The sequence below is a fragment of the Plasmodium coatneyi genome, chromosome 14, assembly GCF_001680005.1.
Source record: "Plasmodium coatneyi strain Hackeri chromosome 14, complete sequence".
Taxonomy (NCBI): domain Eukaryota; phylum Apicomplexa; class Aconoidasida; order Haemosporida; family Plasmodiidae; genus Plasmodium; species Plasmodium coatneyi.
In genome coordinates this window covers 1,562,520-1,576,248 of record NC_033569.1, presented here as the reverse complement: position 1 = coordinate 1,576,248, position 13,729 = coordinate 1,562,520, and the positions used below count along the sequence as shown (strand labels likewise).

Sequence of the window (13,729 nt, the reverse complement as noted above, 5' to 3'; positions counted from 1 at the left end):
TAAAAAAAAAAAAAAAAAAAAAAAAAACGCGAATAATCCAGGACGACTGCCCTCTACGGACAAAAGCGAAAGAATATACATTCCACTTCCTTGCAAGCCTGTGAAGTGGAAACGTTGTGAAGGGGAGGGATTCACGCAATGTTCAACGCATCCATGTTGGAAGCTTAATCGTGCACGGAGATAGGAACCATTTGCAGGGCCCCAATTTGTCTGCATTTTTTTTAAAAAAACATGGAAAAAAAAAAAATAGGGAAATGACCATGTGACAATGTACTTACCGTAATTAAGTCGTGGGATGGGCATCCCATGTAGGAGCTGAAGGCCTTGACCAGTAGGCACATCATTGTGCTGAGGTGTTCTGCAGAAGGGGGAAGTGTGCAAATTGCATCGGCGATTGCGTTAATGTCATTATTGCGTTGTACACATGTGCACCTTTTTTGTGCATACGCATATCATTTGCACGCTCATTTACATTTCTCTCATTTTAAAGCCCCGCTTGCTGCTGCAGGATGTGGGGCATCACGGCGTACAGTGTCTGCATGCCGTCTTTATTTATTTATTTATTTATTATTTTTTTTTTTTCTCCACGACGAACCTAAATTCCTTGGCAGAGTTTTCTGGTATAAAGGGATAAACGCATTTGCCGAGTGGTAATTAAAATTTTTTAAGTAGGACGTATTTTGGTGCGTCAGGACGGAGCTGTACCCGGCCTGTAGGAAAAATTGGGTTGAATAGCGATAATAAATGGGGAGCATTATTTGGGACGTCTGTTTGTCAAACAGTGGTGTATGTACTACGTAAATATATTAATATGATCGAAACTGAGGTGATAAGACGAATGGTTGATCCGCCTTACCATGATGAACAGATCCACGTCGTTGGGGCAGACGAGCATGTTGTCTCCCACCCAGGGAAAGGAATGTCTATATTTACTGGCAATGTGTCTCTGTTTGGCATTTTTTAGGAACAACTTATTCCTCTTATATATTTGCACAACTTTTCTGACCTCCTGATCGTAGGGATAAATATCGTTGGCGATTGTATTGACGATTAGATTATCCCCGTTGAAAACTTTCTTCATGTTTATATATTTTTTTTTTTTTACATATTTTTTTGTAAAATTCCCCCAAATATTTTTATACATGGAGCATTTATAGTCATACAGGAGGAAGTTATTTGTCTTGTCATAAATTGCGTAGGATGTCTGTTTGGCATTTTTATGGTACTGCATTTTTTTTATCAATTTGTTGTATACCTTTTTAAGTTTCCTGTCACTTTGGTTTATGTACTTTGAAAGAGCGTCTTTTTTGAGGGGGAGAAATAAGTCATCCGTAGTTTGTGCAGCACCTGCAGATAAACAGTTATCACTTTTTATGTCCCTTTTTTTATGTGTTTCCTTCTCCAATTGGTTAATTTCACTCTGCTCATCGAAGATATACACCGGTTTGTGCAGGTAGAATGAGCACACCGTGTAGGAATCCTGATTCAAATGATCTGCTTCACTGTCTGCATTGCTGTCATAGTAGTCTGAAAACTGAGAAGTAGTACTTTCTTCATCGTTAATGTGTGGCTCATTTGTCTCTTCCATGTGTATATACTTTTGTTCTTTTTCCATATTTTCCAGGAGATTTTCGTCCTCCCAAAATTGGTTCATCATGCTCCTTATGTTATCTTCTTCCTGGGGGGACTTTGCAAATCATCCTGTGGGTCATTTAGGGGGGCACTTTGTAGATCACTTTGTTGATCACTTTGTAGATCACCTTGTAGATTACCTTGGTCGGCGCTTTCACTTGCAGTCCGTTCCGCAGGCAACAGGACATCTCCCCCGTCAGCCGCAAAAAGCTCATCATTCAGGCAAAAGAATTCGTCCACCTGCGATTTGCTTTCACTGCCCTCCTTGTGTGCATCAAGAATGGGGTTATCTCCACCGGGGTCAATCCTATCTGTATCACCTACGTGTAGGAGAAGACCTACTCCTCTCCCCGCCGTTTTCGCACGTGCACTTCCCAAATAATTATCCCTAAACTTGTGCGTGTAAAAAATGTCGACAAATTCGTTCAGCACACTTTTGTCATAGGGCTCTGAGTAGTAACTTGTGTGTGTGGAAAATTCCTTATATACGATGTAGTTAAATTCCAAGGGGGTCTTCTTTATGTACTTCCAATAGGTGATGGAATCATTTTTTAGAAGGATCTCATTATGCAGCGAATTTAAAATAACGTTATACAGGTTTATTGTTTCTGAGGGGGTGGAGAAAGGCTTGGCCATTTCCGTGTCCAGGTGTTCTCGAAGACACTTTTCATATATGCGCTCTACTCCCTTCGGGGGAATGTTCTTCTTGGAGAGATTTCCCCGTTTGAAGTGACTACCACTTCGTTTGTTTCGAAGTTTACCAACCTTGTGGATATGCATCTTCCGTCCCCCATTGCTACTACGCAAGTTCACGTAGTTCACGCTCGGGTTGCGGCTCGTACTAAATAAGCTGGCATTTCGACTCTCGTTCCAACTTGCACTATGACTCACACCGACGCTGATATTGTGACTGGTGGTACTACGCACCACGTGGGAACCTCCGTGCAGGTCACTTTGGCTGTCCCGTTCGACTTGCTCCACCCACTGATCATACATTTCAAAATGCTTCTCACTCACGCAGTCGTTGTTTGTACCTGTGTCGTTCTGTGGGGGGATGTTCTGTGTGAACGTCTCGTCTTCTTTTCCCACCATTTCGGCAATTTCAGACACTTTTTCCGCTTCTCCATTGTTTGCCTTGGAGTGGCCAGACCATGCCTTCCGCTGGGAAGCCTTTTTCTCCTTTTCAATGACTGAAGGAAGATTCGTTTCGTTATCTCCAAACAGGTAGTAGTGCAAATTCGAATGGTCCTCCTTTTCGGTGTGCACAAGTTGGTCGCTGTAGGATCGATCTAGCGGAAGGTTACCTAACCGTTTAGATGTATGTGGTGGTCTACTTTCCAACTTACTCTCCGTACAAAGCCGTTGTTCCCGTTGTTTTCGTTTCTTTGCCCCCCGTTCGACTGGCCGCAGCGCAAGGACATTGTGCGTAATGGACGTGTTAACATTTGGAGCACGTTGCAGGAAAGTTTCGCTCTCATTATCGTCATCATCCTCCATGATGTTTTCTCTGGATAAAAGTTCTTTCATTTCGCTTGTAAAAAACATGTCTTTTAAGTCATCCCTCATTTCATCTCCTCTTTGTATTGCATCCTCCAGGAGGGAGATGTTTCGAATTTCACGACTTCGCTTGGAAAAGGTATTACTGTTTTTAGGGTTGATCTTTTCAAAAAATTTATTTATTTTACCATCTTCGATGTTGTTCTTCTCGTCGTCGGAAAATTTTATGGTCGTTGGGATGTGAATCTCCGTCATGTAATTGTGCGAATCGTTGTAATTTTTTTTTGCTTTTTTTTTTCTTCTTGCATTTCCGTTTGAGGTTGTCATTTCGCTTTTGCTGTCCTGCTCCTCTGGGGGGGTCACTTCGCTTGACTCCTTCCGGGGGACGTCCAACAGGCTGTGGATTTGGCCAAACATATCTGGATCGCTCCCTGATGATTTTTGATCAATCTGAGTTTTGTCACAGATGATATGCTCTCCCCCGGCTTCACTTCGGTCGTCCCACCCAAGCTTATCCCGTTCCTGCATAACACCCCTGGACTCTCTCTTCATATTCTGCACAGACAAAACTGTGTGAAGCGTGTTAAAGTAGTTGCATAAAGACAGTTTAAATTTGGAGCACAAAAGTTGAATGTCCTTTGCGTAGTATATACTGCCTAGCAAGGAAAATGGATTTACGTAGAATCCTCTAAAACGTAAGAAATGGAAAATATTTTCTGAGTTTTTCTTGTTGTTCACATTTTTGAATATCTCATCAACTGTGCTGGCATGGCAGGTAGACAGAAATTGCCACAAGTGGTGGTCTACCTTAAGGTAGTTGAAATAATTCGCTGTTTTTACAAAAAGTGAGGGGAAATACCTTATGGAGAAAAGGTACATGATTCTGGGAATGTGACTCATTGGGTAGGCTAGACAGGAAAAAAAAAAGTACGTGTATTTACCCGTCCGAACAACATTCTGCACGTATCTTATCTTGTGTATTTGTTTCTTCTTCACTTGCTGATATATCGTTTTATTTTTTTTTTTTATGTAATCGTTTTTTAGCCTCAATGTGAAGCTGTTTACATTGGGCATAAACTCAAAATGCGAATTTCTGTTCAGGCTGTAATTAAGCAGGGACTCTTCATACTTATCAGTTTTGGTGACCTCCGCTGTTAGAGACGCGTCGTTTGTGTTGAAGAAGGTGTTGTCGTTGTAGATGCAGATGTACGGTTCTGCGTGGAAATTTCCTCCCAATTTGTAGGACCTTTTTCGCTTCCCTTTTTTCATCACTGTAGTGGAGAAGCGCCCATTTGTGTCACCCTTAATTTTGCCTTGGGCTTCTCTCCCTTCCTCGGAGGGAACAATCGGCCTAGATGAATCCCCCCTTATTGCTTTATCATACTGGTGGTGTCTATTATGGATGAGTAAAAAAGGGTCGTACATGTTGAGGTTGCTATGCCACTCGAATAGGCGCCTGTAAAATGGTGCCCCACAGACGTCCCTATCGTGAAAGTGGCTCAAACAGCTACTCATCTTCCTAAAAACGTTGGCAAATATTCTGTAACACTCGTGTATGATTATGTCATCAGTTCGAATATGTTCCGCTTCTTTGAAAAAGGACCTGAATCTGTTAAACTCACAAGACTCCTTATTTCCCATAGCTATGTTTAGTTGTTTTTGATTTTTTTTAAAATATTTTCTAAGATCACGATATGCTTCATTTTTTTTCAATTGGAGTGGGTACATGGAATCTGTTTTGTACGAGTCTACATCTGTGGAGAGGTAAAGAAATTCGTCTTCCTCTGTGGGGGCGTCACTTGGCTCGCTTCCACGGGGGTTTCCTTCGCTGACATCTCTTTCGCTAACGTTCCTTTCGATGGCGTGGTTTTTACCCCGTTGTAGGTGCTCCTCTGCGACGTCGACCCCATTCGAAGCACTCATTTTCAGTTTGGCATAAATATCATGAACGAAGTAGGAAAGCTCCTCTTTTAGGTCCTCCCTGGGGAACATCTGCGCGAATCGCTTCTCCAGGTGGCTAATAAGGAACCCATCTAAAGGGACAGTAGAAAAGAGTCCTTTCAACTGTGTGAACAATTTAGAATGAATCGAGCTGATGGAGTCTACCGCCTCTATTACGTTTTGTTCCTGACGCACATTTGTTTTTTCAAAGGTGACTACAGTTTTGATTGGGTCTTCTTTGGGTAGAATGTTATAGGGCAGATTGTTAATCCTTGAATCCATTTGTTGAAATATAGATGTTAAGACGCTGCACTTTTTCTGGTACCTTGTTTGTACGATGTATTTTACTATCTTCGGGGTGTCTACAGAGGAGGGTGTTATCTTTGTTCCTTTTTTCCTCCCTCTTTTGTTTTGTTCTGCAGGTGGTAGCGCGAGGGGGAGCGAAGAACACACACTGACGCTGCCACTGTCATTCGTAGTGCTGTTCGTGGTGGTCTTCATACCGTTTCTGACTTTGTAAAGTTTCCTCTCAATTTTCTCCTCCAAGTTGGTGTAAAAACGGTTCGCATTTCTGATCAAAATGAGCTGCTTATTGTGGTTGATAAAATTGTCCAGAATGAGGGAGTAGGCGATCCGCTCCATCGGGGTTGTTATTGCGGGAGTTTCTTTCATCTGATTTCCTTTCCCCTTTCGGTTGTGTCTTTTTGAAGCGTCTTCACCACTACGGTGGTAGATCTCCCCTCCCCGTGGGGGGTGCCTGCCCTCCTGCCATAGGTCACTAAGGACTGTTTCATTTGCCAGATTGAAAAAAATAATTTTATTAAAGAGGAGCTCATTAGTACTCGAAAGGGGGTACCGCAAACGCTTTGTATAATTTTCATAACTTTTGGACACATCCACCAAGTTAAGCCATTTCGTGCAGTTAGAAGGTTCCCCTTTTTTGTCCCTCCGAAGGGGCAATGTGGATTGAAATTGCTCGTCACACCGGATGGAGGTGCCATTCGATTTTGCTGCACTTGTGGAAGGACAATTTTTAAAAAGTTTTTTTTTTTCGCCAAAATGGGGGCACCTACTAGAGGGGTCACAGATGGAGACGAACATCCCCCCCTCGGATCCCAAAAATGTGTTCCTCCTTCGACGAAGGATAAACCTGAACAGTTGCATATAATTTATAATTTTATTCTTCATAACGGCTGAATTTTTATTTGATTTTTTGTTCCACCTAAAAATGTCAGGTAGGAAGGAATAGAGTATCCGTCTTGCTAAAAAATTATTGGTGCATAATTCGCTCCGTGAGAAAAGGTTCCTTTTGAACAAGTTGGTGCAGTAACTTAGGTAGTAGAGGAGAAATATATCCCCAGGCTGTGTGATAATTCTTCTCATTTTTTTAAAATATTTTAAATGTTTAACCATATGGTAGAATCCTATGTCGTGTTCTATGTTGTAACAAGTGCTTCGAGTAAAGTGGGGCCCCGCATCGTTATCCTGGTACTGTTCCAACTGTTTGCACACCTGCCCTTGCACATCCACCACCACTTTATACTTTAAAATGTCGCTCAGTTCTTTGTTATTTAGAACCTTGTAATTTTTCCTCATCACAAAGTTGATGCAATCGTTTATCACGTCTGATTTGTCATGGTGGAGAAAGTAGATGCCGTCTTTGGTCCTGCTGGATGAAGCGCTGCTGTCACAGAAGAGGTAGGGTACTGGCATTTTTTTCTTCTGCATGTTTAGAGTTAGGGTTAGGTACTTGGATAGAGCACCATGTGCATTTCTGCGCCGTTTGGGTGAGCAGATAATAGGGTAACTCCCACCTCGGTTGGTTCCTTTATTTGCGGGACCAACAGACAACACCGTCACAACATCGCCCAAGCTAGACAAGCCGCACCTATCCATCGCTTCGAAGTATTCATCCAGACAAGTGGCATAATTCCCCCTGACGAGGTTTAGGGTTCCCTCAAAGTTGAGGCTAAAAAACTTGATATGCCGCACGGTTATGTGGAATAGGGTTTTCCGTGTAGGAGGGAAAACATACGAATGAATATAATCATCACACATGTAGGTATTCCTAATCATATCGTGTATTGCATTTCGTGCTTTTCTCATTTTTCTCTTCACCGTCCTTTTAACCATGTCGAGGTTGAAGACGTTCTGGAGCATATTGTTAAGGTATTCATAGTAACCCCCTTTAAACACCTTAGATAAACGAGCACGGATTTCTTTTTTTCTATTGACCCCTTCTGCGTATTGCTTCTTCCTGTGATATATAAGGGTACAATTGTTATAAAAAAATTCGCCTGGGGAAAATTTGGACTGATGGGGAATTTTAGACTTCACTCCGTATAGGGCACTGAAGAGCTCAAGGACGAAGAACAATCTTTTTAAATTGTAAGAAATTTTTTTTTTTTTTTTTCTGTACTTGTTCCTGAAAAAACAATTAAACTGTTTTGCATCTATGTATTCTTTACGCTTCATGATTAGGAGAAAATAGTCTAGCATGTTTGTAACTTGAGTGAAGCATTTGAAAAATTCCTCTATGGTATGTTTTATCTGGTAATATAAAAAGAGAGTGTGATACACGTTCCACGTATAAGTCATGTATACGTTTAGCGTGTCTACGATGAATTGGAAATCTGGCAAAAGCGGCAACATGGTGTAGTACTCATACATGACGTATCGGAAGAAAAGAATTTCGTATCTCTTTGAATGTATTAAATGTGTTTGTCTAATTATTTGTGATTCATCGTTTGTTATCCCCTTTGCGTTACCTACATCGATAATGTTGCTCTGTTTTTTCAGTGCGCGGTACAGATTTTTTTCCCTGCATGTGAGACTATTCGCCTTTATGAATTGTTCCACCGTTTCGTCGTTGAAGTTTACAAATTCGTCTTTGTCCTTCCTAGGGTGGTTCGCTCCGGGCCGGCTATGAACAGCGGTACTGATGCGCCTACCGATATGGCTACCTTCCCCTATGGGGTTTCCATCCACATTTGAGTTGAAGCTCCCGGAGGGGTTGATCCCCAGATTCGAATTTTCAGATGTACCTTTCTCTCCCCAAGATGACACCATCTTGAGAAGAAAAAACCATTCAGATGCTTCTTCACTGAGTAAGTTGCGTGCTTCTCCCTCACCGGGGGGTAGTCCACACTCTTTCATGAAGCTACGCATCGAATTATATAGAAGTAACTTCTTCACGTCGAAATTGAAATGGTCTATATGTTGAGGGCAGTTGCTTAAGCAAAGGGATTGAAACAGCTTTCCTTTCAATTGATCCACCTTTCTTTCAAGAGGGGATACCGTAGGTGGTGCATCTAACAACTCCTTGCAACAATACGGGTTCTGATGTACCCTCAACTTTTTTGAATGAATGACTGGTTTTTCTCCATGTCTATTTTTATTCCTACCTGAAGATGAAACGCTTTGTTGAGTATTAACATAAATGCGTGGCAGGGGGTGTTTATTGTGATTCGGATATTTTTGTTTACGATTCACATTTTCTGGCTTCTTATTAATAAGCGTCTTCTTTACACTATCTTTCTTGCCCCTGTGTGTAGTGTTAGGGGAGGGGTTCCCTCCTGATGCGACGTGAGAAATGTATTGTTCTTCTTCGTCCGTCTCGTCGGGGGAACTACATGCACCGTCATGATTGACGTCCAGGAGGGAGTCGAATGTGGTGTCACGGGAGGCAAACCGTCTGTAGTTAAAAAACAACTTCATAATGCTCGGGATGGGCACAAAATAACAAGTGCTTTTCTGGATGGATGCCTTAAAGTGTATTCTCCGAATAGGCATAGGGGGGGTTGTTTTCATTTTGGTTTTCCTGCCCCTCTGGGAGGGCATCTTCCCCGTGGGTGCCTCCTCAAAAATGATCTCTCTATGAAATTTACCATAGGCATTGCCACGCATGCGTTCATCACAGCAAAAGTCACTACTATCTGTAGAGTAATCCTGCGCCAAAAAATGTTCCAGTTCGTTCTTGCCATGATTATTTTCCCCTCCATCGGTGGGGAGAAAGAAGGAAGCCTCTTCGGATGAATCGGTGAAGATTTCACTGTAGTGGTCATATGCATAATCGGTGTGGTTATTACCCCTGTGATCCTTCCTTAAGCATTCACCCATTAAGTTTCCATCGCCAAGCGGGGGAACTTCCTCCCCGTTGCTTTCGACACGCTTTGCCCTTTTGGCCTCTGCCCCCCCTTTTGGCGAATCCACTTCTCCCGACGGTGTGGGTAACTTCCGCTTTCTTCCATGGGGCTGACTTTCTGGACTTGTTGCCTCCTTTGACTTGTCCGTTTTGTGATTAGCTCTTTTGAGTGCCGCTTTTATTTTGATGTGTTGGGAACTATCCATGGGGGGGTTTTCTACAGGTGCGTCCTGACCGTCCCGTTTGGTTCTCTGCTTCCCCTTCAGGTGAGGGCCTTCTTGTAGGCCTCCCCCATTGTAGAGGTGCACCCCCTGCTGCATATGACAGTGGTAGTGGTTAGCCTCGTGGAAGCTCTCAAATTTATCCCGAATGAACATATTTTGGAAACTGAAAAAGTCGCAGTTGAACATGGGGTAGTAGAACTTGCAGGCAGTGAGGACACAAGCAGCAGCGATGCTATAGAACCTTTTCTTTTCCACGGAAAGGGTATACTTCAAGGTGATAAAAAAGGTACAGATAAATTTCTGACGATAAAAGTAGTTCAATTTATTGTAAACCTTATAATTGAGTTGTCCACTGTTTTTGTGAAAAATTTTTTTTTTTTGTAAAATTTTTTTTTTAAGATAAAGCTCCTTCTTCATTAAGTAGAGAATGTATCTGTTAATTTCTTTTTTCGAAAAGACAGACGCGCTTCTCCTCGTATAGAACATTTTGAAATCTTTGAGTATATGCTTGAAAGAGTAAAAATTATTTAATTCTGTGTGCATATCATCGTATTGATTGCTATACACATTAAAGAGGAACTTATAAAACCTGTACTTGAAAATGGTCATGTGAAGGAGCTTCATGGAATAGATTTGCACGAAATTGGGCAGCTGAAATTTAAAGACCAAGTCGTTAATTTGGCTATACAAGTCTGTAATTAAAGAGGAGTTAAAAAGCGGTAATTCTTTTACCCATTTTGCTCTATTAAAGTAGGAGAAAAAATTGTTCATTTTATTTAAATGCTTGAAATCTTTAAAGTAGGTAATTTTGTGAGGATGTAATTTTTTTTTTTTTTTTTGGTTGGCCTTAATTTGGTTCTCTTCTTCCGGTGTGAAATGTTTACTGGTGTGTTCATAATTGTGCATGCAGAGAAAAGGTACGCCAGTTTTTAAATTTCTTATAAAAAAAGACTTTTTAATTTCTGAAAAATTTGTGTTTTTCAAAGGGAATGTATTAAGAGAAGATTCGTCTTTGTAAATTTTTTGCAGCAATTCAGGAACGTTATTAAAAATTCTATACAGATTAAAGTTGTCTAAATTGATGTAATTGGTAAGGTTGTGGGGGAGACACTGAATCTGCAACCTTTTCATTGAGTAGTACAACACGTAGAAGAGCAAGTCGAAGGAAAAGTTGTAGGAAAATTTGTATGCCTCATCGTCTATTAAATATTCTCTGTAATCCTTTAGAAAGAAATTAACGTATTCGTTATATATATGCTTTATCGTCATGGTTCTGAATTTACTTAGGTTTGAAATGTACAGGAAGTTTTCGTAGAGGCCATCAAAAATGTACGAATCGATGAGGTACCTATCGGGAATGTAGAGCATTTTTTCATTTTCTAATTTCAAATTTTCTTCCTTTATTTGTGTTAATATGCACCCCTTGACAAATAGCTCAATTTTGCTATAATTTTTCTGTGCCTTTTTCAGTCCATTATCGTAGGAGTGCTTTTCAATGGTTATGCTCCTTTCCCGTTTGATCTTATTCACGTGTTCCAGCTTTTTATACACTGTGCGTATGCTCGTGGTGGTGGAAGCATTACCGGGGCCACTACCCAAATTGTTGCTATTTTTCTTGATTGGCTTCTCTCTCCCCCCCGCTTCTGCCATTGGTGGTACTCCAACTGTTGCCTCCCCTTGGAGGAGAGGAGAACTTACCTTGTTTGCACCCGGGGAAGGAACACCTTCTACGTCATACTCTGGCACAGCGTCGATTATTTGATTCATGCGGGGGGATAGCTGACCAAGCAGGTCGATGTCCTCTCCCCTTTCCTCGGGTTTGCTCACTGGATCCTTACCCCCCTGAGTACCCCCCTTTTTGTGCCCCTTTTTTCCCTCGAACCTTTCATCATCAGATAGAGTTTCAATCCTAACGGCACGCTCGTTCTGCAGGAGACCCTTTCCGCTCTTTTTCCTCAGTTCAACGTACTTTTGGTAATTTTTCAAAATTTTTTCTACCTCCTCAGCGGAACGTTTGTGCTTCTTGTGTGCTGCGATTTCTCTGTCCAGCTGGCCACTTTTCAGCATTTCGACCAGGGCATTCTGTTCGCCATCCTCCCCGAACCCGTCTTCATATAGCCCCTCCAGTTGGTCCAACGTCAGTAGGTCACCTGCTTCTGCCTTGTCGCCACTTCTTTGGGCGTCCTTGGGGCCTAAAAACTCGGAGAATTCTCCCCCTACACTTAAATTATCCCTCAAAGATTCAACAATGGAGGAATGTTCATCGCCACTCGGTAGAGGAGCTTTTTCGAGTAGGTCACCTGTTAATGGTACAGCTATGGATGACTGTTCCATTTTTAGCTCCTCATAAGAGGGAACCTCGTTTATGTCTAAACCGAAGATATCGCCTGGATCGTCCTTCACTTGGGTAAGTTCGTCGAAGGGGTGTTCCTCCTCCGGAAGGATGTCCTCTTTGGGGGGACTACTGTCAGTGGTTTCGCCCTCACTGGGGGGGATATACGGACCTTTGCTGAGGCCCAAAGAGGGGGGCAACAGATAATCGTATTCCCCTTTGAACACCTGCATTATATCGTAGAAGGACAAAAATTCAATGTCGCATTTTTTCCTCAATTCCTCGTGGAAATAATATAAAAAATCATGCTGGTAGAATAAGTCGATAACATTGGTGTAGTTAACGGATCTGTTCATATAATTTGTGGATATATTTGGATCAACCGGTCTCAACAATTTTTTATGTTTAAGTAACTGATTGATTATGAAGGAGGAGCAGAAGTGGTACACTCGTTCGCCTTGCGCGTAATTTTCGTCTTGGGGGAAGTTTTCCACATCTTTTGGGGCATCTGTAACGTGAGGTATAGCGGCCTTGTCTGGAGGTTCCTCCTGATTAATCCGGTCCGACTGTCCAAATTGGTCCAACTCGGGGAAGTCCCCCAGGTTGAACATTTCATCCCCATCAGCACCCCCCTCATACATATTAAAATCTTCGTAATTGTCTCCTAAACTGTTTAGCCTGGGTTGTGCCTCCATGAGTTGCTGATCAGAAAGGATGTCTTCTTCCTCCCTCTTCGCATGAACTGAATATCCCCCTGGATTTGCAGCCTCCCTATTCGCACCGACATTTGAAATGGCAAAATTGTGATCTCCATCTTGGTCCACTTCTTCCCCCTCGTCTGCCCGTTTGGACTTCCTAATGTTATGAATTATTTCGTTAATTTTTAAAAAATTTTCCTTGTTGTTTTTTTCGCTATCTAAGAGGGCAGTCTGTTTGTACAGATTTAACAGTTTAACATCGGACCTTTTAAGGACTTCACTTTTTTTAGGGAGGAATTCTAAAGACTTTCCCGTTTCGCTGATAATTCTTTTTTGTATGATGAAAAAGTGGGAGGACTTACTGAGTCCCATTTTTTTAATTACATTTTTAATCCCCTTAATGATATTCCCATTGTATAAAATGTCTGCAGAAATATCTTTCAATTTCTGTGCCCGAATAACTTCGAAGACAGATTTGACTGAATCTTTTGCATCCCCCATAGGGACATACACATTTGCATTCATTATATTGACCTTGAGTAAGTAGAACCAAATTTTCTTCACTTCATCGTATAGGAGAGGAGGCAAATGATGTTCCGAAATAAAGACATACATAAAGTTTAGTAACAATTTCTGGTACTTTACAAAAAATTCATCATTATCTTTGAAAACATAATTTTTAATTTTAGCAATTATCTTATCATTTTTGTAGAGCTTTTTCAAAACTTCGTAAAAGTCCTTCTCAAGGTACTCCTTATTTAAATTATCCTCTATTTGGCGGTCTTCATAGTCGTCTTCGAACTGCTCCTGTTGAATTTCGTTCACGTAGTTGCATTCGTTGCAGACGAGTTGGGCCTCCTCTATGCGGAAGCTGGTCGACCCGCAGATGACGCACCTGGACTTTTCCATCGTCTTCCTCGGTCATTTAGTTGTTCGGCATAAACGTGTTAAATATGTATGAGGAGGGGATGAGGGTTCCCTACGCCACCTACGCAGGATGACGCACCGTTCTGTTGTTGCCCTTTTTAGGATCAATCTATTTTATCTTCTACAATGTATCCTCCCAGTTTGACGAGGGACGTGCACAAATGGACATGCAATTCTGCAGAATGCTTCCGATGAGTGAGCCCTCCGTTGTTTTTACACAAAATGGGCTGACACATCGACAACGTCCCCACGCAAAAGAGTCACACGCGGATTGTACATATGCATACCCCTTAACGACTTGGTTGTATTTTACACCCAATTCGGTTGTAATACA

At 41.8% G+C, this 13,729-nt stretch overlaps 2 protein-coding genes across 2 annotated transcripts; both read right to left on the bottom strand.

Annotated features, from left to right (window-relative positions):
* Positions 1–53: 53 nt before the first annotated feature.
* Positions 54–1,657, bottom strand: PCOAH_00054640 (Uncharacterized protein; the record flags this gene model as incomplete). Its single annotated transcript, XM_020062244.1, has 4 exons — positions 54–98; positions 279–358; positions 596–710; positions 857–1,657. The coding sequence occupies 4 exons, from the start codon at positions 1,655–1,657 to the stop codon at positions 54–56; spliced, it is 1,041 nt and encodes a 346-aa protein (XP_019917778.1).
* Positions 1,658–1,662: 5 nt separating this feature from the next.
* Positions 1,663–13,377, bottom strand: PCOAH_00054630 (Uncharacterized protein; the record flags this gene model as incomplete). Its single annotated transcript, XM_020062243.1, has 1 exon — positions 1,663–13,377. One exon carries the CDS (start codon positions 13,375–13,377, stop codon positions 1,663–1,665), a length of 11,715 nt encoding a protein of 3,904 aa, XP_019917849.1.
* Between the last annotated feature and the right edge of the window lie 352 nt (positions 13,378–13,729).